At 45.1% G+C, this 27,805-nt stretch overlaps 1 protein-coding gene across 1 annotated transcript in view; it reads right to left on the reverse strand.

The window, feature by feature from the left end:
- The window catches only part of PCSK1 (proprotein convertase subtilisin/kexin type 1), a 48,701-nt gene that overhangs the window by 12,820 nt on the left and 8,076 nt on the right, over positions 1 to 27,805 (reverse strand). The window contains exons 3-9 of the mRNA XM_038765737.1: positions 23,390 to 23,500; positions 22,500 to 22,646; positions 20,376 to 20,452; positions 16,177 to 16,265; positions 12,118 to 12,290; positions 8,612 to 8,824; positions 3,565 to 3,665 (exon numbers count right to left, since the gene is read on the reverse strand). Of these exons, the coding sequence (XP_038621665.1) occupies positions 3,565 to 3,665; positions 8,612 to 8,824; positions 12,118 to 12,290; positions 16,177 to 16,265; positions 20,376 to 20,452; positions 22,500 to 22,646; positions 23,390 to 23,500 (911 nt within the window). The remainder of the gene's footprint in view (positions 1 to 3,564; positions 3,666 to 8,611; positions 8,825 to 12,117; positions 12,291 to 16,176; positions 16,266 to 20,375; positions 20,453 to 22,499; positions 22,647 to 23,389; positions 23,501 to 27,805) is intronic.

Consider the following 27,805-nt stretch of genomic DNA (forward strand, 5'->3'; position numbering starts at 1 on the left):
AGATTCGTTCCCTTCCCACACCAGGATTGACTGCAGTGTTCGATGGTGGTGTGTTGATGTCTGCAGGATTTGATGGCTATGTGTTGATGACTACAGTGTTTGTTGGTGGTGTATTGGTGTCTGTGGGGTGTGATAGTGGTGTGTTGATGACTACGGCATTTGATTGCAGAGTGTTGAAGCCTGAAGGGTTTGATGGTGTTTTGTTTTGTTGTCTGTCTCCCCCTTCTAGACTGTGAGCCTGTTGTTGGGGAGAGACCATCCCTATATGTTGTCGGTTTGTACTTCCCAAGCGCTTAGTGCAGTGCTGTGCACACAGTAAGCGCTCAATAAATACGATTGATTGCATGAATGAATGAATGGTGGTGTCTTGATGATTGCAGTGTTTGGTCAATCAGTAAATCAATCAATTGTATTGAGCACTTACTGTGTGCAGAGCACTGTACTAAGCTCTTGGGAAGTACAAGTTGGCAACATATAGAGACAGTCCCTACCCAACTGTGGGCTTTGGTGGTGTGTTGATGTGTGCAGGACTTTGATGGAGTTGTGTTGCTGTCTGAGTGACTGACTCTCTCTCTCTCTCTCTCTCTCTCTCTCTCTCTCTCTCTCCCTCCTTCTCCCCCTCTCCCTCTCTCCCTCTCTCTCTCTCTCTCCCTTTCTCTCCCCTCCAGATCTCCTGGCCCTTTAATGGTCCCCAGCTCTATGTAAGGCTTCTGAGCAGTGTTTGACTCAGCCTGCAGGTGGGAAGGAGATAGAAAATGGCCTTCTACAACCTGGTGAGTCTGTGTTTGAGGCTGCTCATGTTGGCCCAACCATTCCTCGTCTTCTCTGGGGTGGAGACAGTTGCTGTCTATTGAACTGATGAGGATAATGATGGTGATAATGATGATGATATAAGGATGATGCTAATGATGATGATGATGATACAAGGATGATGCTAATGATGATGATGATACTGGGGACTGCAAAGGCTGGAGGGGGGTGACAGGATAAGGAGGGAGTGAGGGTCGTTGTTATTCTGATGATGCAGAAATGATTTAGGTACTGATATTACCGATCTACGGGGAAGTTCGGGTCGGGATCTGATGCCGACATTTATGACATTGTTTCTGATGTGAATATAATGTAGCAGTGTGGCTCAGGGGAAAGAGCCTGGACTTGGGAGTCAGAGGTCGTGGGTTCAAATCCCACCTCCGCCACTTAGCTGTGTGACTTTGGGCAAGTCACTTAACTTTTCTGTGCCTCAGTTCCCTCATCTGTAAAATGGGGATTAAGACTGTGAGCCCACGTGGGACAACCTGATCACCTTGTATCCTCCCCAGCGCTTAGAACAGTGCTTTGCACATAGTAAGCGCTTAACAAATACAAAAATTATTATTATTACTATTACTCTGAGGGAGTGGGTTGGTCAGAGGGCTAGAGAGACTGAGGGGCTTGCTGTGAAGAATACCTCACACCACTTCAAGTTATTATTTCCCAAGAGAAAATCAAGTGCTTAGCACAGTGTTCTGCACACAGAAAGTGCTCAGTAAATACGATTGAATTGAATTGAACTTAGCACTGAAGAAGCACTTTGAGTGCTTAGTACAGTGCTCTGTACACAGTATGCGTTCAATGAATACGTTTGAATGAATGAATAGGAAGAGTAGGAGTAGTGATGATTAAGCTAACTTCTGTTGATGCTATCAACCCGGGAGTTGTGTGGGACTGGTAAAAACTGTTCTGCTGATTTAGAGAGGAGGTGGGTGAGGGTGTTGGGACTGGGAGGCCTGGCTTGGTGGTGACTGCTGGATTTGGGGATCGAAGATCCCAGCCAGAGGATCTTGGAAAAGCAGAATCTTGGAGAAACAGGAGCAAAGAGACGCAGCGTGGCTCAGTGGGAAAAGCATGGGCCTGGGAATCAGAGGAACTGGGCTCTGATTCCTGCTCTGCCACCTATCTCCTGTGTGACCTTGTGAAAGTCACTTAATTTCTCTGTGCCTCAGTTTCCTCAACTGTAAAAATGGGGATTTAATACCCGTTCTCCCTCCTACTTAGACTGTGAGCCCCATCTGGTTCAGGAAATGTGTTGGACATGATGAAACTATGACTATCCCCGTGCTTAGAACAGTCCTTAACACATAGCAAGCACTTAACAAATATTATTATTATCATTATTATTATCAGACAGGTGCCTCACTCAGGGGTGGGGCATTTGGCATGCTCACTGACTGTGAGACCTATGAACTTGGCTGTGGACCCCTTAAGCACTTTGATACCCACCCCAGCCCTACAACATTTATGCAAATATTCTCATACTCTGCAACTTCCTCTATCCCTAATCTATTTTGCATAGTGGATAGAGCACGGGCTTGGAAGTCAAAAGGTCATGGGTTCTAATCCTGGCTCCGCCACTTGTCTGCTGTGTGACCTCGAGTAAGTCGCTTTCCTTCTCTGGGCCTCAGTTACCTTATCTGTAGAATGAGGATTAAGATTGCGAGCAACATGCGGGACATATTCCCTGCCCATACCAAGCACATAGAAGTCAAGCATCCAGTCACAGCATACAGGAAAATCCATTTACAATGAGACAGGAGCTTATGGTGGGCAGGAAGGAAGGGCTTTGTTCTGAGGCAAAACTTTGTATGGAGGTCTTTTAAGCAGCATGGCTTAGTGGAAAGAACACAGGTTTGGGAGTCAGAGGCCTTGGGTTCTAATTCTGGCTCTGCCACTTGTCTAATGACAATAATAATAATAATAATGGCATTTATTAAGTGCTTACTATGTACAAGGCACTGTTCTAAGCTCTGGAGAGGTTACAAGATGATCAGGTTGTCCCACGGGGGGCTCAAAGGTTTAATCCCCATTTTCTAGATGAGGTAACTGAGGCACAGATAAGTCAAGTGACTTGCCCAAAGTCACACAGCTGACAATTGGCGGAGCCGGGATTTGAACCCTGACCTCTGACTCCAAAGCCCATGCTCTTTCCACTGAGCCACACCGCTTGTCTGCTATGTGACCTTCAGCAAGCCGCTTAACTTCTCTGTGCCTCAGTTACCTCATCTATAAAATTGAGATTAAGACTGTGAGCCCCACATGGGACAACCTGATTACCTTCTATCTACCCAGAACGTGCTCGGCACATAGTAAGTGCTTAACAAGTACCATAATTAGTATTATTATTATCAATTTAAAAGGGTAATGAATCAGACAGTGGACTGACGGGGTGAATGAAAGACTTCCTCATGTTGGAGGTTGTCATTACCAAGGAGTTTGTTGTAAGGTTTCGGGAAAATCTGTCACCAACTCCATAGGGGATCTGACTGCTCTTACAATGGCAGCTCCCACAGGCATGAAAGAGGCACCTCTGTCCCCAGAAATGGACTGCACTTCTACGCACCAAGCCACCCCCTTGATTGGCCTCAATAGATCTGTCATCACTCTACACAGTGGGAAATTGGGCCAGCAAAGCTTTAAACCTGGGGAAGCCAACCCAAAGTCTCTCTCTTTCTATGGGATCCTTGGGCCCTGAATTTGGGTTGAAAGGGGGTTTGAATCAAAGTGGTGAGGAACACTCTGGAGTCTTACTTGGCCTCTAGAGCGAGAGCGAAGATCCCAGCGGCCAGCGGGGCAGAGGCTGATGTCCCCGTGTGGGTCACTGTGCACTCGTTGTGTAGGTCGGCACTGGTCTGAGAAACAAGGGGATGGAAAGGAAGACAGAGAGGAAAATTGACACGTGAGAAGCTCGCCCAATCAAGGTTAGCAGACGACGGGGGCATCTGCCCCAAGCAGAAAACTCAGTTGGGGCTATATTCCCTCTCCTTCCCAAATCAGTGGATCAGTAATAATGATGGTATTTGTTAAGTGCTTACTATGTGCCAAGCACTGTTGTAAGTGCTGAGCACAGTTCTAAGTGCTGGTGCACATAGGCTCTTGGTATTTCCCTTCCCTCTCCTCTCTGTTCAACCTGGCTCTAGCTTCTGGCTTAAAGTATCTTTTCTGGGAACTTCCAATGGGAATAGTTTCTCTTCTCTTGATATTATCTAAACATACCCTGTGGGCAAAGAGGGAATGTTTGAAAATCATACTGGATCAGTAAAAGCCCTTTGTTTGGGCTAGATTACTTGCCAGAATTTGACACTTTCTGATTTGAATTTGAAGATTCCCCAGCCTCCTGGACTTGAGTCTGCAAATAAAATTCAGATGAGACCATCTCCTAGGACTTTGGGGGACTGGTCCATTGGCTGGTAGTGCTGACCACCAAGCTGGGCTTCTGTTCCACCCTAATGATGCCTTAAGGGATCTTTCCCCGCCTCCACAAGCCCCTCCCCTCAGAAAATCACTCTATCAAGACTCTTGAACTCCAAGGCTCTCCACTGGAGCCTGGCACCAGGGGAATTGAACATCCAATCAGCTAGGAAGATGTAATCCTACTCTGTTAAAACCTCACTCACTAACATACACTGTCACACATCTCTGATGGAAATGCAGGGCTCTTGAGAAATTCAGCCCACCTTCTACATCCCCAAAAGCACATGGCAGGTGGCAGTGTTTGTTCATTAAATCGTATTTACTGAGTGCTTACTGTGCACAAAGCACTGTACTCAGCACTTGGGAGAGTACAATATAACAATAAACAATAAACAATAAACAGACACATTCCCTGCCCACAATGCGCAGTGGACAGGTCATTGGACTGGTGGAGATTTAGAAGGGCCCCAGGGCAAAGTTTTTAGGCTGGGAAATTCATCCCAGAGGAGGGAGTCTTGGATGTAGCATTTGCTCAATTATCCCCTCCCTGAAATCCTACTTGGAAACACTGGATTTCCTGAGGTCTGGTAGTTGAGATGAGAAATAGGCAGGGAATGTGACTGTTTATTGTTATATTCTCCCAACCATTGAGTACACAGTAAGCTCTCCATGAATACAACTGAATGAATGAATGAAGAGCACTGCCATTTATAACTGTTCATCTGGAGGCACTGGAAAGGCAGTGAGCATGGTGGCCCAAATGACAGGTGTCTAGTGGCTTAAGACTGTTTCTTTTCAACTCCTTGAAGGAGCGCTCAGCCCATTTATTTGTTCTCTGGATGATTTATCTTTTCAAAAGCCAAGTCAGTTCCTCAAATCTTCACTGGAGAGAATGAAAAACAGACTGGATGATTGGAAAATGATGAGTGAATTACTTAACAAGCCCAGCTGCTTGTAGGTGCCATTAAACAAATACAGGCTGAGTGCTTCTGTTCTCTCAAATCACCCGGTGAACTGAATTTGTAAACCTTTCAGTCTCTTGAGAGAGAGGTGGCGGGGTGGGGGGGGGGGCATGTAGATGTTCATCTAGTGACCACACAAAATCTGTCCAAAATGATTAAGGCCACTATCAAAGAGCTTGTTTTTCTTGGGGTGCTTTCCAAAGAAGTACCCCAGAGAGGAGAGCTAATATTACCTAAGGGAAAGAAAATGGGATTGAGAATCAGCAGACTAACTCTGCCCCTGGACTGTAGTGTGACCTTGGGTGTCACTTAGCCTTTGGGCCTCAGTTTTCTCACCTGCAAAATGGGGACAAAATGCCCTCTTGGACTGTGAGCCTCTTGTGGGTTGTGCATGCTCTGATTACCTTGTAAGTACTCAGCACATAACACAGTGCTTGGCCCCTGCTAAATTCTTAATAAAAACCATAACAAGTGAAGGAAAAATACAGGCTGAGCTGATCCTTTGGCATCTACATTTTCATGCCAGGTGTGACTCGGTTTCAGAGATGGACAGTATTTCCACATTGGAAAGGACACTAGTGCTGCAGGTGAGATTGTGATGCTTTTAAGAGCAGCAGTCAAATTACCAAAAATAACCTGCCCAAGTCTATTGTTGATAAATTCCAAAAGTTGATGGGCCCCAAAATAAAAAACCCAGGTCTGATTGCTACCAGACCTGCCATTCCAGCTTCATATCTCCACATACGGCCTCTCTGAGCATTAGTTTCCCTCTCTGGACCTCAGCTTCCTCATCTATAAAATGAAGATGAAATTTCCCATTAGAATGTGTGCTCCATGTGGGACGGGAACTCTATCTGATCTAAGTATCCTCTGTCTACCACAGTGGTTAGCAGAGTACTTGGCACATAGTAAACACTTAACAAATACTTGAGTTGTTATTTTTAGAGCAGCAAACTCTCTGGGATTTAGCCTTCTTCTCGACACATGGTGGAAAATAAAACATCTAAAGCTCAGTGACCCAGAGCCCAGTGACCACAGTCAGGCTGGAGCTGAGAACAGATCGACTTTGTCACCAGCTGAACAGTGTACTTAAGGTGACTCAGTTGAGACCACCCCTTATTGAGTTTTCTCATTCTGGCCCCAGGTAAGAATTCAGACTTTATGAGCTAAGAAATGGTGGCACTCTTGGTGTGAAATCGCTCTGAGTCCTAAGGCAGACTGGTGACTGGGGTTAGATAGAACCTGCACATCTTCATGAAGGGGTGAAACATCGGGGCAGGAATTCTAGATCCTTGAGATTTCTACAGGTTGAGAATGCAGTACGCAGCATGGGCCTGGAAGCCAAAAGGACCTGGGCTCTAATCCCGGCTCCACCATATGTCTGCCATGTGACTTTGGTCAAGTCAACTCACTTTTCTGGGCCTCAGTTACCTCATCTGAAAAATGGGGATTAAGACTGGGAGCCCCATGTAGGACAGGGACCATAACCAACCTGATTAACTTGAATTTACCCCAGCATTTAGAACGGAGTTTGGCACATAGTAAGTGCTTAGCAAGTACCATAATTATTGATTATTACTATTATTCATGGATGCCCCCAAGGGCAGAAAGGGTGGAAATTGTCTGGAGAAAGGCCATAATAAATGCCATTATTATTATTAGATCCAAGCTAATTGGGTTAGACATGGTCCCTTTCCCACAGTTCCTCAAAAATCTCCAGTGGCTACCAATCAATCTGCGCATCAGGCAGAAACTCCTCACCCTGGGCTTCAAGGCTCTCCATCACCTTCCCCCTCCTACCTCACCTCCCTTCTCTCCTTCTACTGCCCAGCCCGCACCCTCCGCTCCTCCGCCGCTAATCTCCTCACCGTACCTCGCTCTCGCCTGTCCCGCCATCGACCCCCGGCCCACGTCATCCCCCGGGCCTGGAATGCCCTCCCTCTGCCCAACTGCCAAGCTAGCTCTCTTCCTCCCTTCAAGGCTCTGCTGAGAGCTCACCCCCTCCAGGAGGCCTTCCCAGACTGAGCCCCTTCCTTCCTCTCCCCCTCGTCCCCCTCTCCATCCCCCCCATCTTACCTCCTTCCCTTCCCCACAGCACCTGTATATATGTATATATGGTTGTACATATTTATTACTCTATTTTATTTGTACATATCTATTCTATTTATTTTATTTTGTTGGTATGTTTGGTTTTGTTCTCTGTCTCCCCCTTTTAGACTGTGAGCCCACTGTTGGGTAGGGACTGTCTCTATATGTTGCCAATTTGTACTTCCCAAGCGCTTAGTACAGTGCTCTGCACATAGTAAGTGCTCAATACGATTGATTGATTGATTGATTGGACATGACTTCTACCAGCTCAACTAGCTCTTATTAGGCAGCTGAGGAACGCAGATTCCTTCAGGCTAGGGGACACAGACTCACAGATGCCCTTGTTGTCCTTGGCATTGTATTCTGGGGCCATCATGTACCATTCCTGCTCAGTCCCCTTGGTTGAATTGGCAACTGGTGTAACTGAAGCGTTTCCCGGAATGACCTCAATTTTGCTGCTCAGGGAGAATGTGGTATCAGAGTGGACAGGGAGAAGGTCAGAGCTTGGAGCCCCCAAGAGGGGACACAAGAGTGAGGAAGACTGGAAGACTTAATCTTTTTTTTATGGCATTTGTTAAGTGCTGACTATAATAACAATAATAGTAATGGTATTTATTAAGCGCTTACTATGTGCAAAGCACTGTTCTAAGCGCTGGGGAGGTTACAAGGTGATCAGGTTGTCCCGTGGGGGGGCTCACAGTTTCAATCCCCATTTTACAGACGAGGTAACTGAGGCACAGAGAAGTTAAGTGACTTGCCCAAAGTCTATGTGTCAAACACTGTTCCAAGCACCGAGGTAGGTATATGTTCACTTGTTCGGACACAGTCCCTGTCCCACCATGGGGCTCACACTCTAAATAGGAGGAAGAACAGTTGTTGTATTGTTCTTTCCCAAGCGCTTAATACAGTGCTCTGCACACAGTAGGCGCTTAATAAATATGATTGAATAAATGAATGAATGAACAGGTATATAAAGCCCATTTTACAGTTGAGGAAACTGAGGTTCAGAGAATTTACAGTTGAGGAAACTGAGGTTCAGAGAATTTAACTGACTTGCCCAAGGTCACACAGCAAGCAATTGGCAGAGCCAGAATTAGAACCCAGGTCCACTGACTCCCAGGACCATGCTTTTCCCATTAGGCCATGCTGCTTCCTCAGAAGTGTGGTGGCCCTAGACGGGTAGAGTCACCACTCAGCTACTAACTTTTCCGGCGACTGAACAGGATTCCTGATCTCCCAGGGCATCAAAGAGAGGGAACCCAATCTTTCCTAGGCAAACCATGTTATGAAATTCTCCCCGTTGGGGCAGAGAAAGTCTGATAAAAACAACCTACGATTCTCTGGTCAGTATAATCCCCACTGCTGTACGCTGTGGCCAACGTGGAAGAACACTTCTCTGCATACCAGGGCGACACGCCTTGTTGGGAGGCACTGCTGATGGAGATAGTGTAGATACTATCTGTGTAACCATCGCAGTCGCAGTTATCACCCTGACGGCCGCCGTTCCCAGAGGCCCAGACGAAGATGGAGCCTTTTCCCTTTCTTCCCTAGAGGAAACAACAGAAGTGGGATTGCGTTAGCTGGGGGTAGGGCGCCTCGGGTGGAAAAATGAGAACAAAGAACCATCCCCCAAACTAGGTCACTAGCCTCCCTCCTCAACCCCACTGTTGTCGTCAGGCAACCAACAAGTTTTCAGTGAGCGATCATGATGGAGTCATATCTGGTGATTAAGGGGAAGCCAAAACTGATGGCAGTGGTCCCCCACTGGAGTGTCACCTCCTTGCTTGTTTTGTACTTCTCAACTGCTTAGCGTGGTGTGTTGCATCCAATGGGTGCTTATAAACATTGCTTCTATCGATCAGCCAATACTTATTTGGTGCAGAGCACTGTATTAAGCCCTTGGAAGAGTACAATAGAGTTGGTAGACACAGTCCCTTCCTTCAAAGAGCTTTCAAGGAGACATGATTCCTGCCCTCAAGGAGTCTACAATCTTGTGCAGGAGACAGACACTGAAATAAATTAGAGGCAGAGGGAAGCGATGGAATATGCACATATTGAGTGCTGTGAAGGGGAGGGAATGGAGTGAGGACTTAAATGATTAGAAGACATGGATTCAACTTCCTAGATGATCCAGTAGGGAGAAAACCTACAGCTCCTCTTTCTACTTCTCCTTGTTCTCCTCCTCCTCCTCCTACCACTATTACTACTACTATTACTATCATTACTGCTACTACTACTACCATTAGTGCTTCTACTACTATTACCAGTACTGGTAGTACACAACTGCTATTACTACTACTAGAGAAGTAGCATGTTGTAGTGGACAGAGCACAGGGCTAGGAGTCAGAAGATCATGGGTTCTAATCCTGGCTCTGCCATTTGTCTGCTGTGGGACCTTGGGCAAGCCACTTCACTTCTCTGGGCCTGGGTTTCCTCATCTGTAAAATGAGGATTGAGATGGCGAGCGCTACATGGGGCAGGGACTGTCTTCAACCTGATTTTCTTGTATCCACCCCAGCGCTTAGTGCCCTCCCTCCACATACCTGCCAAGCTAGCTCTCTTCCTCCCTTCAAAGCCCTACTGAGAGCTCACCTCCTCCAGGAGGCCTTCCCACACTGAGCCCCTTCCTTCCTCTCCCCTTCCTCCCCCTCCCCATCCCCCCACCTTACCTCCTTCCCCTCCCCACAGCACCTGTATAAATGTATATATGTTTGTATGTATTTATTACTCTATTTTATTTGTACATATTTATTCTATTTTATTTTGTTAATATGCTTTGTTTTGTTCTCTGTCTCCCCCTTCTAGACTGTGAGCCCACTTTTGGGTAGGGACCATCTCTATACGTTGCCAACTTGTACTTCCCAAGCACTTAGTACAGTGTTCTGCACACAGTAAGCGCTCAATAAATATGACTGAATGAATGAATGAATGAAATACCACAATTATTATTATTATTACTACTACTATCACTGCTGTTACTTCACTATTGCTACTACATTACTACTACTTCCACTACTATTACTTTCATATTAATGTCTATCTCCCCCTCTGGACTGTAAGCTTGTTATGGCCAGGGAATATGTCTGCTAATTCTGTTGCATTGTACTCTCCCAAGTGCTTAGTACAGTGCTCTGCACATAGTAAGCACTCAATATGGTTAGTTGACTGACTGATATTGCTATTGTTATTTCTGCTGCTACTATTACTAATACTGCTAGTACTACTGCTATTACTGTGAGTTTTGTTAAGCACTTACCCTATGCAGAACCCTGAATTAAGGGCTTAGCAGAGTTACATTAGAGTTGGTAGACATGATCCCTCCCCTCAAGGACCTTACAAGTAGACACAAAAACAGTGTGGCCTAATGGAAAGAGCACAGGCCTGGGAGTCAGAGGATCTGGGTGCTAATCTCAGCTCCTCCTGCTATGTGACCTTGGACAAGTCACTTAACTTCTCTCTCCCTCAGTTTCCTCAACTACAAAATGGAGATTTAATCCCTGTTCTCCCTCCTACCTATACTGTGAGCCCCATGTGGGACAGGGACTGATTAACTTGTATCTGCCTCAGCAGTTAGAACAGCGCTTGACACATAGTAAGTGCTTAACACATACAGGAATCATCATCTTTTGCACGTTGGCCGAAAGGGGCCTCCTCATTGCTGCTGTCCTTGCTCCAGTACCCAGGAACAGGGTATGCAGGGCCATGCTAGGCACATCCACAACCTCTTCAAAACCTCCCAGGATGATGCAGAATACAGAGAACCCCTGGAACCTGCCTCTTAAAACCACATAACTCTCTTTCCCCAGGAGGTGAGAGCTGCCATCTTCCATAGCTTCCTTTTCTCTGTTTATTCCTGCCCAAAGGGTACTTCCTCCATACTTGCAGAACTCTACTGTGGCTCTCTTCACTTCCCGTTTTATCTCTTGGTGGGCTGATTGATAAGTACCAAGCTGGGCATTCTTTCAGCTACAAATGAAGGGGACAGCATCATAGAACCTATTATCCAGTCCCCTGTCTTGTACTACTTGTCTCCATTTTGACTTTGTAACTTGGGGCCTGTGCCCATGAGATAATGCACAGCCTTGAGGTCAGTGAAACAGAGTTCCTTCACCCTGGATTGTGTTTTTAACACAGCACTAAAGCGCTCTGAGTACCATTAACTGAGAGTATGCAGGAGAGGAGAAAGTTGATTGACAGAGAGTCAAAGGAAGGGCAAAGGGAGAAGAGAATTTTCTCCCACAAACACGCTTAGATTAATTGGCTGGCTTGTGGGAAGAGATCGTGTCTACCAACAGTATGGCACTCTACCAAGTGCTGTGCTTAGTCCAGTGTTCTGCACATAGTAAGCACTCCATAAATACCATTGATTGATTGATTGATTTCTACTTGGTTCCTGGATGATGGGACTGATTTAAACTTCCCCTTTTCCCGGTAGGCAGAGTAATTCTGCTTTTTTCATGCATTTGAAAGGCCAGCCCTCTTTGACAAGAGACCACCATTTTTTTCTCTGTGCCAACTCAAGGGTCAGAGCCCCGGGCATCCAATATGGTCATTCAGTAGCATTTGTTGAGCGCTTACTGTGCGCAGAGCACTGTACTAAGAGCTTGGGAGAGTACAATACTGCTTGTCCACAACGAGTTCACAGTCTAGAGGGGGAGAAAGACATTAATATAAAGAAATAAATTACAGATATGTACATAAGTATTGTGGGGCTGGGAAGGGGGGATGAATAAAGGGAGCAAGTCAGGGGGAGGCAGAAAGGAATGGAAGAAGAGGAAAGGAGGGCTTAGTCAGGGAAGACCTCTTGGAGGAGCGGTCTTTTCTTCATGAGGATTCCTACCTGCTTGATCCCATATTCAAAGGCCTTCTGGGCCAGCCGCCCAGGACCTTCCACGGTCTTCCCGTCATCATTGGGTCCCCAGCTGGCACTGTAGATGTCCACATGGTCTGGATTGAAGCCGATTGAGCTGGCTTCAATGGCATCTGTCACGATGCCATCCAACATTCGTATTCCTGAGCAGTGAAGAGTCAGTTCCCCGTTAATTATGCCTGAGGCACAGCAGGGTGACGGCACTTCTCATACCGAGAACAGCCAGGTGCCAGATTTATATTAAAGATTCTCCCAACGAAGGACTCGGAACGAGAACTCCAAAAACCCAGCTGCTCTGCAGAGGCTATGCCTAAAGAGAAAATAGCCTGGGCCTCTGAGGTCTGAGTAAGAATCCCTGTTCTTACGTCTCTGCTGAAGGCACACTCCAAAGAGCACACTTCCTCTCCTTCCATGAAATTCCAGAAATGAAATCACCGCCTTGGATTTGATTTTTGTTCCTGGGGGTTGAGTGACCTTTCATCAGATGTATGCCAGAGCAGGAAGCGTTTATGTGCTTATTGGTACCCATCATCAGCTTCGTGAATTCAAGAGTCAGAAGAGCACAAAGTAATTTGGACAGATACACGCACCTCCTTGATTATTCCTGGTTGATGTTGCTAGAGTGTACTCAAGTCTCAAGTCGAGAGGAAATGCACTTTAGAACTGATGGCCTAGTGTTTCATTGTTCAGTAATAATTAGTTATATTAATGTCTGTCTCCTCCTCTAGACTGAAAGCTTGCTGTGGCCAGGGAATGTGTCTGTTTATTGTTATACTGTGCTCTTCTAAGTGCTTAGTACAATGTCTGCATACAGTAAGTGCTCAATAAATATGATTGACTGACTGACTACCAGGCAGTGGAACTAATAGTAATGATAATGATGTGAAAAATAATAGTGGTATTTGTTAGGTGCTTACTATATGCCAATTTCTGTGCTAAGTGCTGAGACTATATGCAGTGTAATGAGGTCAGATGCAGTCTCTGTCTCCCCATGGTGCTCACAGTCTAAGGGGGTGGGAGAACAGGCATTTTGTTCCCATTTTATAGATGAGGAAACTGAGGCACAAAGAAGTTCAGTGATTTGTCCAGGGTCACACAGCAGGCAAGTGGCAGAGCAGAGATTAGAACCCAGCTCCTCTGACTCCTAGGCCTGGGCTTTTCCCACTAGGGAACTGAGAGGTGTCATAGTCTAGTGGAAAGAGGCCAAGACTGGGAATTAGGGGAGGTGAGTTCTAGACCCGTCGCCACCACTGGCCTGTTGTGAGACCTTGGGCAAGTCACTGAACTTCTGTGTATCTCACCTGTGAAATGAGGATAAATTCCATGTTCTCCTTTCTTCTTAGACTGTGTGGAACAGGGACTGTTGTGACCAGTCTGATGATCTTTTCTCTACCCCAGGGCTCAAGTTGTAAGTTGTAAGTGCTTAATAAAAACCATCATTATTATTCTTAGTAAATGGAACATTTGGCGATATAATTGCTTATGTGCGAGGTGGGCCATGGCAGAGAAATCAAAGGTGAGCTCTTGGAGGACAGAACCCATTGGTCTGGGGATTTTTTTATGGTACTTGTTAAGCACTTACTATGTGCCAAGCACTATACTAAAAGCATGGGTAGATATAAGATAATCAGGTTGGGCACAGCCCCTGTCCTATATAGAGCTCAAGTCTAAGAAGGAGGGAGTAGGACTTAATCCCCATTTTATAGATGAGGTAACTGAGGTGCAGAGACTTGCCAAATGTCACATAGCAAACAAGTGGTAGGCCAGGATTAAAACCCAGGTCCTCTGACTCCCTCACCTGTGCTCTTTCCACTAGATCACACTATTTCCACTCCATCTGGAAATTCTCTGCTCCGTGGTCCCTGGGCCTCTGTTTCTTCCCGGACGGCCACTGAAATTGCATCTCCTCCAAGAGGCATTCCCAGATTAAGTCCTCATTTCCTCTTTTCCCACTCCCTTCTGCATCACCCTTGCACTTGGATTCACACCTCCATTTACCCCACCCTCAGCCCCAAAGCACTTATTTCCATATCCATAATTTATTTATTTATATTAATATCTGTCTCCCCCTCTAGAGGCAAGTTCCCTGTGAGGCAATGTATCTAACAACTCTGTTATACTGTAATCTCTTAAGTGCTTAATACAGTGCTCTGTACACAGTAAGCATTTGATTGATAGTTGCTTCACATTGTAATAATTATGGCATTGTACTTTCCCAAGCACTTAGTACAGTGCTCTGCATACAGTAAGCGTTCTATAAATACCATTGATTGATTGGCTTATATAACATATCCAAACACTCTTATGTCACTGTGATGGCATTGCATCCCCGGCCTTCCAGAGACTGACAGGGCGACTGCAAATTCCCAAGGCCAGGAGGGCCATCCTGAAGGCGGCTGACCTAGAAAGGCTCTCCAAAGCTTCCCAAATGTCAACACCCTCCCTACACTTCCCTCCCTAGAGGAATGTTTTCATTTGGCCTAAACCAAATAGGACAAGTGACCAGAGAGAGTAAAACTCCGGTCTTCTCACTGACCCTCAAGATGGAAGCAGTTTTTGTCACCCAACCGCCTACCTTTAGTGCCCAAGAAACTAGACTACTTTCTCTTGGAAAAGATGCCATCCAAGGCAAGGAAGACCTTTTTTCATGGACTACCCTTTTTTAACATTCAGAACACCAGGTATAAGATTTAGGAATGCTCGATCTATCAATCCGTGGTATTCATTGAACACTTACTGGGTGCAGAGCATTGTACTAACAACTTGTGAGAGTACAAAACAATAGAATCAGCAGAAACATTCCCTGCCCACAGCAAGCTCACAGTCTGGAGGGATGAAGCTTTGACCGAAGCCTTGACAACGCAAACCTTAACACGCTAGGTTTATGAGATTCCTGAAACATTCTGCCTGAGAAAATCACTTATTCATTCATTCATTCAATCGTATTTACTGAGCACTTACTGTGTGCAGAGCACTGTTCTAAGTGCTTGGGAAATACAAGTCAGCTACATATAGAGATGGTCCCTACCCAATAACGGGCTCACAGTCTAGAAGGGGGAGACAGACAACAAAACAAAACATGTAGACAGGTGTCAAAATCATCAGAACTTATGAAACTACATTTGGGTCAGCAATCTCAAATGGGCTAGTGTAAGGCCACAACTGTGACCCTCACAGGGAAATGGAGACTTGAGTTTCCATTTGTAGACTTCAAACGGCATATTGGCCTTTCCTCCATTTAGAGGCCTTTTTAATTACCAAAAGTCTTCAGCGAAGCTTAGTGAGTGCTGAAGATGGGGTTATATGTCAATAAAATAATAATAATGATGGTATTAACTGCTTACTATGTGCAAAGCACAGTTCTTAGTACAGTGCTCTGCACACAGTAAGTGCTCAATAAATACGATTGATTGATTGATTGATTGATTCTAAGCACTGGAAGTCCAAGTGTCCAGAACTTCCACGTGCTAGAGATTAAACTTTTAATTCTCTCTCTCTCCCTAGAACAATAAATACTATGGATTGATTGAGTAAAATTGGGATCCTGGTGTCCTAGTTCAAAAGCCTGAATAGTCTATTTCCGAGAACTCTCCCCTGCCACTGGAATAATTTAAACTGACTCAAGAGGCAAAGAAAATCTAGCTCTTTCATTGCAGCTCTCACTAACAAACCAGAGAACTTAAGAAATTGAATTTGACTTGAAATCTGGTTCACATTTCCCTTTATTTTTTTTCAAAATAATATAAGAAAATAAATGGAAATGTGTATCCAGCCGATATTTTACCAAAGAAATAACCCTCTATTTTGCCAACTCTACATTCATTCATTCATTTCATTCAATTTTATTTATTTAGTGCTTACTGTATGCAGAGCACTGTACTAAGTGATTGGGAAGTACAAGTCATCAACATATAGGGGTGGTCCCTACCCAACAATGGACTCACAGTCTGCTTTTTCTGAGTCTTTAACACTTTCCATTCCTGCTGCATCGGTTCAAGCAAGTCCTACATTACCCAGGTTTGGGCTTACCTCCAACTTTGGAATTGAAAGCAATGCCAACTCCACATTTCTTGTTGTTAGCTTGCATGGCGATCTCACCAGCACATCTTGTGCCATGTCTGGATAAAACAAAAATGTGAACATATGAAAAATAGGGATGCATTGATTTTTCTCAAATGCAAAGAGAACATTAGGCCAGCTGTCTCTCATTGGAATCATCACCGTGTCATTATATTCTAATGAAAGGTAGAATGTTTTCCAAGCCCTGATGCGGCAAATGAATCACATTTCCTCCACATGTGTGTGTGCAGAGGGCCATGCCTGGGATGAGCAGGGTGTCCTGGGTCACGTGGGGAAACAGAATGACCGAAGTCAATCTAGACCAGATCAGAACCCCCAAGTCCAACCGGGAATTCACTGAACTGTATAACCTCTCCTGCTGGGCTAGTACCATTGACCAGTCAAATGATTATCCTTCTGCATAAAGGATAGGAATTCCCCAAAGACACGGAATACAGCTCAAATCATTTTTGATTTGCCTAGAAAGTGGAAGGCAACTCTGATTTCATTTCTTCCACCACTATATGCTTTGGACTAGTATTATTATAATGGCAGCAGTTCCATATTTCATTTTAATTATCCCCCTGGGGCTGGGAAGGCATGTTCCCCAGGGCCAGGGAGAGGCGAGCCTTCTCTATCTTCTCCAGCCTGCTCATCTTCCCCTAGGCTTTTGTGAAGATGAAGAGATACTATCTCTGGTTGCCTGTTGGGGTCATGTTTTTGGCTAGGTCCAACAACCATCATCATCAATCGTATTTATTGAGCACTTACTATGTGCAGAGCACTGTACTAAGGGCTTGGGAAGTACAAATTGGCAACATATAGAGACAGTCCCTACTCAACAGTGGGCTCACAGTCTAAAACCAGGCGATGGACCCTTTGAGCAGTGTTTTGAGGGAGCCGGAATGGAGACTACAGAGACTGCTTGAAGCAGTTCCAGGGGAGGGAACCCTTTACCCTCTTCTCCTTTAAATCATTCAGTTGAGACCATAAGCTCACTGTGGGCAGGGGATCTGTCCATAATAATAATAATTAAAAATCATGGCATTTCTTAAGTGCTTACTCTGTGCCAGGCACTGTACTAAGTGCTGGACTTAAGTCAGTTATTTTGTACTCTCCCAGCCAATCAATTGATTGGGATTTACTGAGCGCTTACTGGGTGCAGGACAGCGTGACTCGGTGGAAAGAGCCCGGGCTAGAGAGTCAGAGGTCGTGGGTTCTAATCCTGGCTCCGCCACTTGGCAGCTGTGTGACTTTGGGCAAGTCACTTCACTTCTCTGGGCCTCAGTTCCCTCATCTGTAAAATGGGGATTAAGACTGTGATCCCCATGTGGGACAACCTGATTACCTTGCATCCCCCCCAGCACGTAGAACAGTGCTTGGCACATAGTAAGCACTTAACAAATGGCATTATTATTTATTACTGGGTGCTTGGAAGAGAACAACAATATAACAGGCATATTTCCTGCCACAAAGAGCTTACAATCTAGAGGGGTTGATTGAAATGATGTGCATATAGCTATAATTCCATTTATTCTGATGGTTTTGACACCTGTCTGCATGTTTTGTTGTTTGTCTCCCCCTTCTAGATGGTGAGCCCATTGTTGGGTAGGGACCGTCTCTATATGTTGCCGACTTGTACTTCCCAAGTGCTTAGTACAGTGCTCTGCACACAGTAAGCACTCAATAAATATGATTGAATGAATGAAAGGATAAAAAGTTAAAGCTCCCGTGAGCTGAGGCAGTGCACTGCATGCAGTAAGCCCTCTATAAATACCTGTCTAAGGGGAATGGAAAACAGGTATTTAATCCCCATTTCAAAGATGGGAAACTGAGGCACAGAGAAGTTAAGTGACTTGACCAAGATCCCACAGCAGGCAAAGGGTGGAACTGGGGCTATAACCCAGGTCCTCTTATTCCCAAGCCTATGCAATTTCCACTAGGCCATGCATCTTTCCAAACACCCAAGTCTAATAATAATCAGGAGGGAGAATAATAAGCAGTGTGTTAGCTGTAAATAACTACAATAATGACATTGAAGTTAATGAGAGGATCCATACCCCTTGCTAGACACAAAGCCTCTTTGTCCTTTAATATACAAGCTAGGAAACAAGTATTATTAGACTGTAAGTTCGTTGTGGGCAGGGAATGTATCTGTTATTTTGTTCTATTGTCCTCTCCCAAGCACTTAGTACAGTACTCTGTACACAGTAAGCACTCAGTCAAATATGACTGACTATTATGGGAAAATAACAGCCTTGCTGGCATTCCCACTAGGGATCCTGTTCATCATCATGATGGTATTTGTTAAGCACTTACTATGTGCAAAGCACTGTTCTAAGCACTGGGGGGATACAGGGTGATCAGGTCCCACATGGGGCTCACAGTCTTCATCCCCATTTTACAGATGAGGTAACTGAGGCACAGAGAAGTGAAGTGACTTGCCCAAAGTCACACAGCTGATTAGTGGCAGAACCGGGATTAGAACCCATGACCTCTGACTCTCAAGCCCATGCTCTTTCCACTGAGCCATGCTGCTTCTACCGTTATTGGGTAGGGACCATCTCTATATGTTTCTCACTTGTACTTTCCAAACGCTTAGTACAGTGCTCTGCACACAGTTAGCGCTCAATAAATACAATTGATTGAATGAATGAATAATTAAACATGGAGCTCACCATGGTCCTCTAGACTGAAAGCTCATTATGGGCAGGGAGCGTTTCTGCTAATTCTGTTGTCTTGTACTCTCCCAAGAGCTTAGTACAGTGCTCTGCACATCGAGAGTGCTCAATAAACACCACTGATTGATTGATTAAAATATCTCACCACCCAATGCTGTTGTGTATGAATAGTCACCACAGTTCGGCAAGAAGACAAGTAATCCTTAGTACACATAAATGTCAAATGCAGAGTTCCCTGCACTTTGGTGATATGGCTATTTAACTGTGCAGCGATGTTTGCGACGAAATATTCCAATACTGCTCAGATTAATGCCATTTGCATATTAAGTAAGATCGGTGGTGATGGCAGGTAGGGTGGGAAGAGAAAATGTCAGTGGAATCAGCAGGTGATGGTCTCCCACTGCTCTAAATGCCGAGGCAAAACAGAGACATTCATTTTCAAAATGAGGGACATTTATCCTGGGACAACAGCCTCTTCTGACAACTTTAGTGCCTGTCTGGCTGCAAGATTAATGTCGGAGGTGCTTGATTTGGAGGACAGATAATAGGGAAGCAGAGTGACTGTTGTTCATGGTGTGGTTGTTGAATAGAGGCAGCCTAATCAACTTTCAGAAACTGACTTCTTGAAGCTCCTGCATTTGGAGCTGGGATTTCTTCCATTGGGGTGTGGGTCATGGTCACTGGTGTGACCTGGAGATGGGTTGGGAAGACATTCCTAGTTCTCCAAACATGCTGGTTATTGATTGGTGTATCCTGGGCTTATGGACAGAAAATCAGAGACCTAGTGATTGAATGACACCAGCTTTGAACGGTATAAGGACGCACATTCAATCAGTGAATCAGTCATATTTAGTGTTTACTGTGTGCAAAGCACTGTGCTAAGCACTTGGGGGAGTACAATATAAAAGAGTTGGTAGATACTTTCCCTGCCCACAACGAGTTTAAGGTCTAGAGGGGATTCAATCAATTAATCATTTATGGAGTGCTTACTGTGTGCAGAGCACTGTACTAAGTGCTTGGGAGAGTACAATCTAACAGTGTTGGTAGACACATGGGCAGGGAACATGTCTGCTAATTCTGTTGTAGTGTACTCTTCTGAGGGCTTAGCATAGTGCTCTGCACATAGTAAGCACTCTAAATACCATTGATGAACTGACCAATTGATGGATGGATATCTCTTTGTCTCTAGAAAGTTGCTTTCTGGAGTCAGCCAGGTGACTATATTAACCACTTGCGTGCTGCAGATAACAATGTCCCAAAGTCGGAGAAAAATGAAATTGAAGCGAGTGCACTGACTTGGGGATTCAAACAACTTCCATACTCAATCTGCTTAAAAACAAATTTTTCTGGGAAGCGCAATGAAGTGTAGGTAATGCACATGCCAAAACACACACAAGCACGCACACACACATAGCCCCAGGAGTCCATCGGGCCAAGGGAACCATAAACACCGGACCCTATCTTTTCCAAACGTGGTCATTTACTCACTTGTTTTCATTCGTCAGATCGTATCTTGGAAATGGATCGTGGTCGTTATCATTAAAATCATAGCTGGCGTCTGGATCCTAAAGAAAGAACAGAGACATATGACAGTGTGACTGAAGAATCATCCCCAAGCCTCCCGCCACAGTTCAGCTGACTGTGCTTAAACCTCAAAGGTCTGCAGATGGAAGGGACAGGTTTTCAGAAGTGAAGAGTTGAGGGCAGGTCCTTGCCAGGGTGCTTATGGTTCCAAGATGGATCCAGTATGGTACAGGCAGAGGAGATACAGGGGAGAACTCAAGGGAGGAGCTGAGCTGTTCAATGGGACTAATATCTGTCTGCCACTCTCCCTCGTATGCTGCTAATGTTATGGTGGAAATAGCTCCTCAACAGTAGGGAAATGAGGGCAAGGAAGTTAATGTCCAACTCCTTCCCCCAGGATTCATGGCTGCTTTGTGAGAGGTTCTTAGGGATGGAGGGGTGGAAGGTGAGAGAATGGGAGGGAGACAGAATGCTTTGGAATTATTATCTCTGCATCTAGAGTATCATCTCCCTTTTGTACCCTACTCTACCTCAGACAACCCTCTCATCACCCAGAATCCCTTCCCTCTTCTAATGACTTCTGTCTCTCATAATAATAATAATATTAATGATGATGGTATTTGTTAAGCACTTACTATGTACCAAACACTGTTCTAAGTGCTGGGGGAGATACAAGGTAATCAGGCTGTCCCATATGGGGCTCACAGTCTTAATCCCCATTTTACAGATGAGGGAACTAAGGCACAGGCAAGTTAGATGACTTGCCCAAGGTCACACAGCAGACAAGTGGCAGAGCCGGGATTAGAACCCATGACCTCTGATTCCCAAGCCCGGGCTCTTTCCACTAAGCCTTGCTGCTTCTACTCGCATACTGCTGAGAGTCTATTGCTCACTCTTTCTCTCTCTCCTCTCTCTCTCCTTTCACTCTCCCCCTCCTCTCCTTTCAGTTTCTCCCTCCCTTTATTCTTCTTTCCTTTCATTCTCTCTCTACCTTCCACACTCTTTGTCTCTCTCACTCTCAGCCCTCCCACCCTTCGTTCTTGTTTGACACACTCTCATCTTTTCCTTTTATTCCCTCCACAGAAGAGGTGGAGGATTTTTTGTAGAGAGTGGTGGAGGGGCAGGAGGGATGGGTGGAAAAAGATATAGAAGAAAAATATGGGTAAAAGATCACAAAATCAACTTTCTCCAGTGAAACACAGACCAATGTCCAGAATTGTGATGCAGAGCTCTGCAAATGCCTAGCCAGTATTCCCTGGTATTTCATTCATTCATTCAATTGTATTTATTGAGCGCTTACCATGTGCAGAGCACTGTACTAAGCGCTTGGGAAGTTCACATTGGCAACATATAAAGACGGTCCCTACCCAACAGCGGGCTCACAGTCTAGAAGGGGGAGACAGACAAGAAAACAAAACATATTAACAAAATGGAATAAATGGTCCTCCTCTCCTTCTCTTGCTATGATTCTGGCTGCTGCCTGGAGTGGTTGTTGCTGCACGTGTGTGTGTGTGTGTGTGTGTGTGTGTGTGTGTGTGTGTGTGTGTGTGTGTGTGTGTGTGTGTGTGATTGGGCAGGGTCACATGCCTGTGTGCGTGTGTGTATAATGCATTGTTTGGTCAGGGTCACACACTTGGAAATGTGCACTGTTGCCATATCCATGCTCAGTATCTGCAGGGAAAAGCACAGAGACATTGGCCACAAAGAGGCCTTCGGCATCTAGCTTCATCTGATTGCCTTTAGTGTACATCAAGCTCAGAAAGGCCTTGAAGGGGTTTTAATAATTCAGCATTGTTCCATAATCCTGCGTCTGGCTTGTGCACGCGCATGCGCGTGCGCGTGCGCGCACACACACACACACACACACACACACACACACACTGCAAAATCCTCCACTCCCATGAGGCTAGTGCTATTCAATTCTCAGTGTCTCGAGGAAGATTTAAAACTGGGCTGAAGGGTGGGGAAGCCAGTCTGTGTCCCATGACAGATGTAGGACAAAGCAGCCTGTTTCACAGAAGGGAAGGCACAGTCTTTGCCTGGGCCTTGGCCTGCACAGGACCACAGCTTGCAAGGAGCCCGGCTCACATAATTGGCATAGATGTCCGTGTGGTTCCACTCCAGACCGTCGTCGAGCACGGTGATGACCACCCCCTTCCCTGTGATTCCTTTCTGCCAGACGGGCAGGACGTGGAGATCCAGTTTCGGCAGGGTCGGAGTCATCCGGGTGTCTTGCTAGCCAAGAAGCACAAAAAAGCCATGACACACGGTGCTTGCACACGCAAAATGCCGAGCTGGGCTAAGGTTGGTGGCAGGAGGTAGTTTAACCTTCGGGCGGGAAGACGGGTAATTAGGACAGGGGATTTGGCTAAAATCATCCAAGCCTCTCTGGGTTTTCCAGGGCCAGGCTGGATCTCCTTCAGTGGAACTCTTTTCCCTAGTTTTCTGGGAGTCAAATCCCTTGCCACAGGGACTCTGGGCTGAGGGAGGTTTTTGAAGGATAAAGCTCTCCTTTAAAACAAGCTCTCCTATATAGCTTTATCAATCCATCAGTGGTATTTATTGAGCCCTTACTGGGTGCAGAGCGGAGAGCACTGTACTAAGGTCTTGGGGAAGTACAATCCAATAAGAGTGGATAGGCAAGATCTGTGCTCTGGGGAGTTTACATTCTAGTCTGTTCTTGACCCCAGATTCTCCCCCTCTGAGAGTTCCTCTGAAGCAAGAGGCTAGAATAGTAATCCTGCCTCCCCCCTCACTTCACTGTAAAGGTAATCAATCAATCAATGGTATTTACTGAGTGCTTACTGTGTGCAAAGCATTGCACTAAGCACTTGGGCGTGTACAATACAAAAGAGTTGATAGACACATTTCATGCGGACAATGAGTTTACCCTCTAGAGGAGATGATAGTAATGATGATGATAATAATAATAATAATAACAGTTAGAAAGGATCGATGAGTGTTCACTAAGCTCTTACCAGATACCACTGTTGGGTCCACATGGGGTCATTGAAGAGGTTGTTGGCTGAATCCCTCAGGACAGAACGTTTGCTTCGCTGTTTCTCATACTGTTGCTCCACCCAAGACACCTGTGAAGATTTTTGATCAGAAAAACACCCGAAAGCCACCCATCACCCACCACTCTTGCCAACGCAGCCCCTCCCTCGGGCTATTTGCCGACAAACTGAACTCGCTGCTGGAGAAGAGAGGAAGTGCCCACGGGGAGATGAGTGTTTTTCTCAATTACAGTAAAGTATACCCTAAGGAGCAGAAGCATTCAGGGCTGTGATGATTCCATGAAATTATTTACACTGAGGTTACCGTAGGAGTAGAAGTGTCGCTGTCTTTCATCTGCAAATGCTCGGTAATGCCCATTTTCCTGTTGAACTTACCATTGTCTGCAGTTAGAAAATTGTCCAATCTGCCTTTGTGATTCACCAAGCTAAAGGGTTTTACCTTCAGCAGCATTCAGCCACCTGCGGTGTGATTTCTCCTAGCCTTCTGCATCCTCGAGGTGAAAATTGGGATTCGGAAAAGCGGGTGGGAAGATGAGGCCAAGTGAAGCAAAACAAATACGAACTTTGGCCTCTACCTTATGAATCTTTTTCAGGCAAGGTTATGAGCATGGGGAGCATACCTATTGAACATTTGGAGGGCTCAGAGGTGCAGAATCAGATGGAGCGATAAAGAAGTGGGAAAATTCCTCACCCCACACACATTCGCATCCGTGGCACTTGATGGATTCCACCTAGCTTGGCTTTGGGAAACCCGAGTCTAGACACCTGCATTTCCACCTCAGAACACCTACAGTACCCTTGGGCCAGGCATGTCTTATAAAACTGAGCTCTTCATTTGCAGAACCTCACTGTGTGGTTTAGTGGAAAGAGCAATGACCTAGGAGTTAGAGAATCTGGATTCTTATCTCAATGTTGCCATGTACCTGCTGTGTGACCTCGGGCAAGTCACTTAACTTCTCTGGGCCTCAGTTCCTTCATCTTCAGAATGGGGATTCAACTCCTGCTCTCCCTCCTATTTAGACTGTGATCCTAATGTGGGACCTGACTACTTGCTTGGCAAATAACAAACACCACAATTATTACCACAATTATTTTGCCTCTAACAAACAAGGATGACATTACCAACTCCAATGATAGCTGTGATTTTTTTTAAGTGCCTACTCTGTGCCAAGGACTGGGGTAATAATAATAATAATAATGGCATTTATTAAGTGCTTACTATGTGCAAAGCACTGTTCTAAGCACTGTGGAAGTTACAAGGTGATCAGATTGTCCCACGAGGGGCTCACAGTCTTAATCCCCATTTTACAGATGAGGTAACTGAGGCACAGAGAAGTTAAGTGACTTGCCCAAAGTCACACAGCTGACAATTGGCAGAGCCGGGATTTGAACCCATGATCTCTGACTCCAAAGCCTGTGCTTTTTCCACTGAGCCATGCTGCTCCTCTAGTTAGAGAAGATAAAATATAATCAGATCAGACACAATCTCTATCTCACCCAGGGCTCAGAGACTAAGGGAGAACCGGTATTTAATCTCTATTTTATAGATGGACAACTGAGGAATGGAGAAATTAAGTGATTTGCCCAAGGTTCCAAAGAAGGCAAATAGTGAGAGCCCTTGAAAGTCCACTGAGCAACCTGTTAATTTCTATCCATTCTGACTCCGCAATTGTGAGGGGGGTTTTTGTTTGTTTTTATAATCAATCAATCAATCAATCAATCGTATTTATTGAGCGCTTACTATGTGCAGAGCACTGTACTAAGCGCTTGGGAAGTACAAATTGGCATCACATAGAGACAGTCCCTACCCAACAGTGGGCTCACAGTCTAAAAGGGGGAGACAGAGAACAGAACCAAACATACCAACAAAATAAAATAAGTAGGATAGAACTGTACAAGTAAAATAAATAAATAAATAAATAGAGTAATAAATATGTACAACCATATATACATATATACAGGTGCTGTGGGGAAGGGAAGGAGGTAAGATGGGTATTTGTTATAATTTGTTATAATTTGTTGTATTTGTTATATTTGTTATAATGGTATTTGTTAAGTGCTTACTATGTATCAAGCACTGTTCTAAACTCTGGGGTAGCTACAAGTTAATCAGGCTGGATACAGTGTGAGCCCCTTTTGGGATAGGGAGTCTAAAAGTAGGAGGGGGGAAACAGGCATTGAATCCCCATTTTGCAGGTGAGAAAACTAAGGCACAGAGAAGTTATGCGACTCGTCCAAGATCACTCAACAGGCAACTGGAGGAGCTGGATTTAGAATCCAGGTCCTCTGGCTCCCAGGCCCCTGTTCTAGCCACTACACCACACTGTTTCCTTCTGCAGAGTCTGTGCTGTGCAGAAACTGGTTCTCACCTTTGGGTGACAAACTTCTCAGAACATCAAATAAAAGTAAGCGAATCCCAGAAGATGCCCCAAATTGAAAACCAGCAGTGACAAGACACATATGTCCCAGAGGACATGGAAGTGCAGTTGATCCGATGTGAATACAAAAATAAGCAAACTGTAGGTAAATCATCCTGCTTAATGTCATTCTAGACTGTGAGCCCATTGTGGGCAGGGATTGCCTCTGCTGCTGAATTGTACTTCCAAGGGCTTTTTACAGTGCTCTGTGCACAGTAAGCTCTCAATAAATACGATTGAATGAATGAATGAATTACTCCAACATGTCCTAGTGTGGTATTGTGTTCTGAGGAACTGCTGAATGAATGTAATAAACGAATTGGTGGCACTTTCCTGTTAGAATTTAATCTATGCATAGCAGATATAAATGGAGAGAGAATGCTGTCCCTCATATTCAAAGAAGACACCATTGATGATGAATCAATCAATCGATGGTATTTATGAGCACTTACTGCATGCAGAGCACTGTAAAATACCCCTGGGAGAGTACAGTGCTATAGGCCTGGTAGACATGATTCCTGCCCACAAGGAGCTTACAGTCTACAGAGGAACTCACAGGCTACAGGTGAAGTTCACCTATGAGTGTGTATGTGGTTTAAACAGCTAAGGGAGGACAAAAAGTCCTGGCTATACTGTGCACACAACAAGGCTGTCCCTTGTTGTGTTATCACACTTGATGTTTCCAGCATTTGGCGATGTTTTCTCTCTTGCCTATAATCAGAAGTTCATAATAATAATAATGGTATTTTTCAGTACTTACTGTGTACCAAGACACTGTTCTAAGTGCTGGGAATTGCAAAAATCATTATTAAACATCTCAAACCAGAAGAGGTAACTGCGGGGTAAAATTGTGACTTCATACATGGGGCTCATGAATCTTCTTTCATGGGTTTTTTTACCTCCTTAGGTAATACATTATTTTATCAATAATTGAATTTCTTAAAAAAGATATTTACTTCTTTCTGGTGTGGATTCTGATTTCTGAAATTAGTTCATAAAAAATAGTATCCTTGCCTGTGGGTCTTGCTAGCATCACTTGTAGAACAGAGAACAGATCTCTGAGTTACCAGGGAGCTATGGGAAAGGATTTGGTATTTATTTATAACTGCCACTGGGACCTGCAAAATTCTGCCACACACCTGCCGGCTCTCTCCCATCTGCCAAAAGCCAAGGCTGAGGCTTGAGCACAGAAGTCTGTGGCCATGCTTCCTGTGAGTCTGTGGCAGTTGCCAGGCAGGGATGAATGTGTGGTGAGCATTATGAAAGTTTTGCTTTTAGCGAGCTCATTAAATGTGGACCCCACTGTATTATATTTCCTTGAGATATCTGACTCCTTGCCTTGATGATAAAAATCGATGACCACTTCTTTCTCTCCAGCCCTCAACCTCTCTCCATTTGCATTCACCAGAGTTTTATCTGTGGGACAGAATCAGGCATGTCTGCCTGGAGGAGAGGGGAGTCTCACCCATGTGGTGAGGAAGTCAAGTGGATTCTGACTGCTTTCTCACCTTTCTCCCCTGCCTCAGAGGCCTGGATTTGGGGCTGGCATGGGAGCAGTAACTCAAGGTTGCATTTCAAGGTGCATCTGTGTCCTGTGTGTCTAAATACTTTGCATTTCTCCAAGATAGGGGCACAGAAATGCCATATGAATCTGTTCTTCCCTGGAGACATTTGTATTTCATGCCAGGGGCTTGAGCTCATTTCTTTTTCTGTCTGAGGAGAAGAAATTCTCAGAGGATCTGTTAAAGGAACAGCCTGAAGACACACAGCATAGGTTTGCCAGTAGACCACCAGCGGGGGATGAGGGGGAAGCAGAGCCATGACCCCTGACTCATGAGCCCAGAGCTCAGCAGATCTTGGATGACACAAGTGGCAGACTTGCATTTTGGGCTTTCTGGCGACACCACACTCAGAGAAAATGGCACCAACCATAGCATCCCCAAATGCTTTAAAAGGTGAG

This window comes from Tachyglossus aculeatus, chromosome 23 (genome assembly GCF_015852505.1).
Source record: "Tachyglossus aculeatus isolate mTacAcu1 chromosome 23, mTacAcu1.pri, whole genome shotgun sequence".
In the NCBI taxonomy this organism is placed as follows: Eukaryota; Metazoa; Chordata; class Mammalia; order Monotremata; family Tachyglossidae; genus Tachyglossus; species Tachyglossus aculeatus.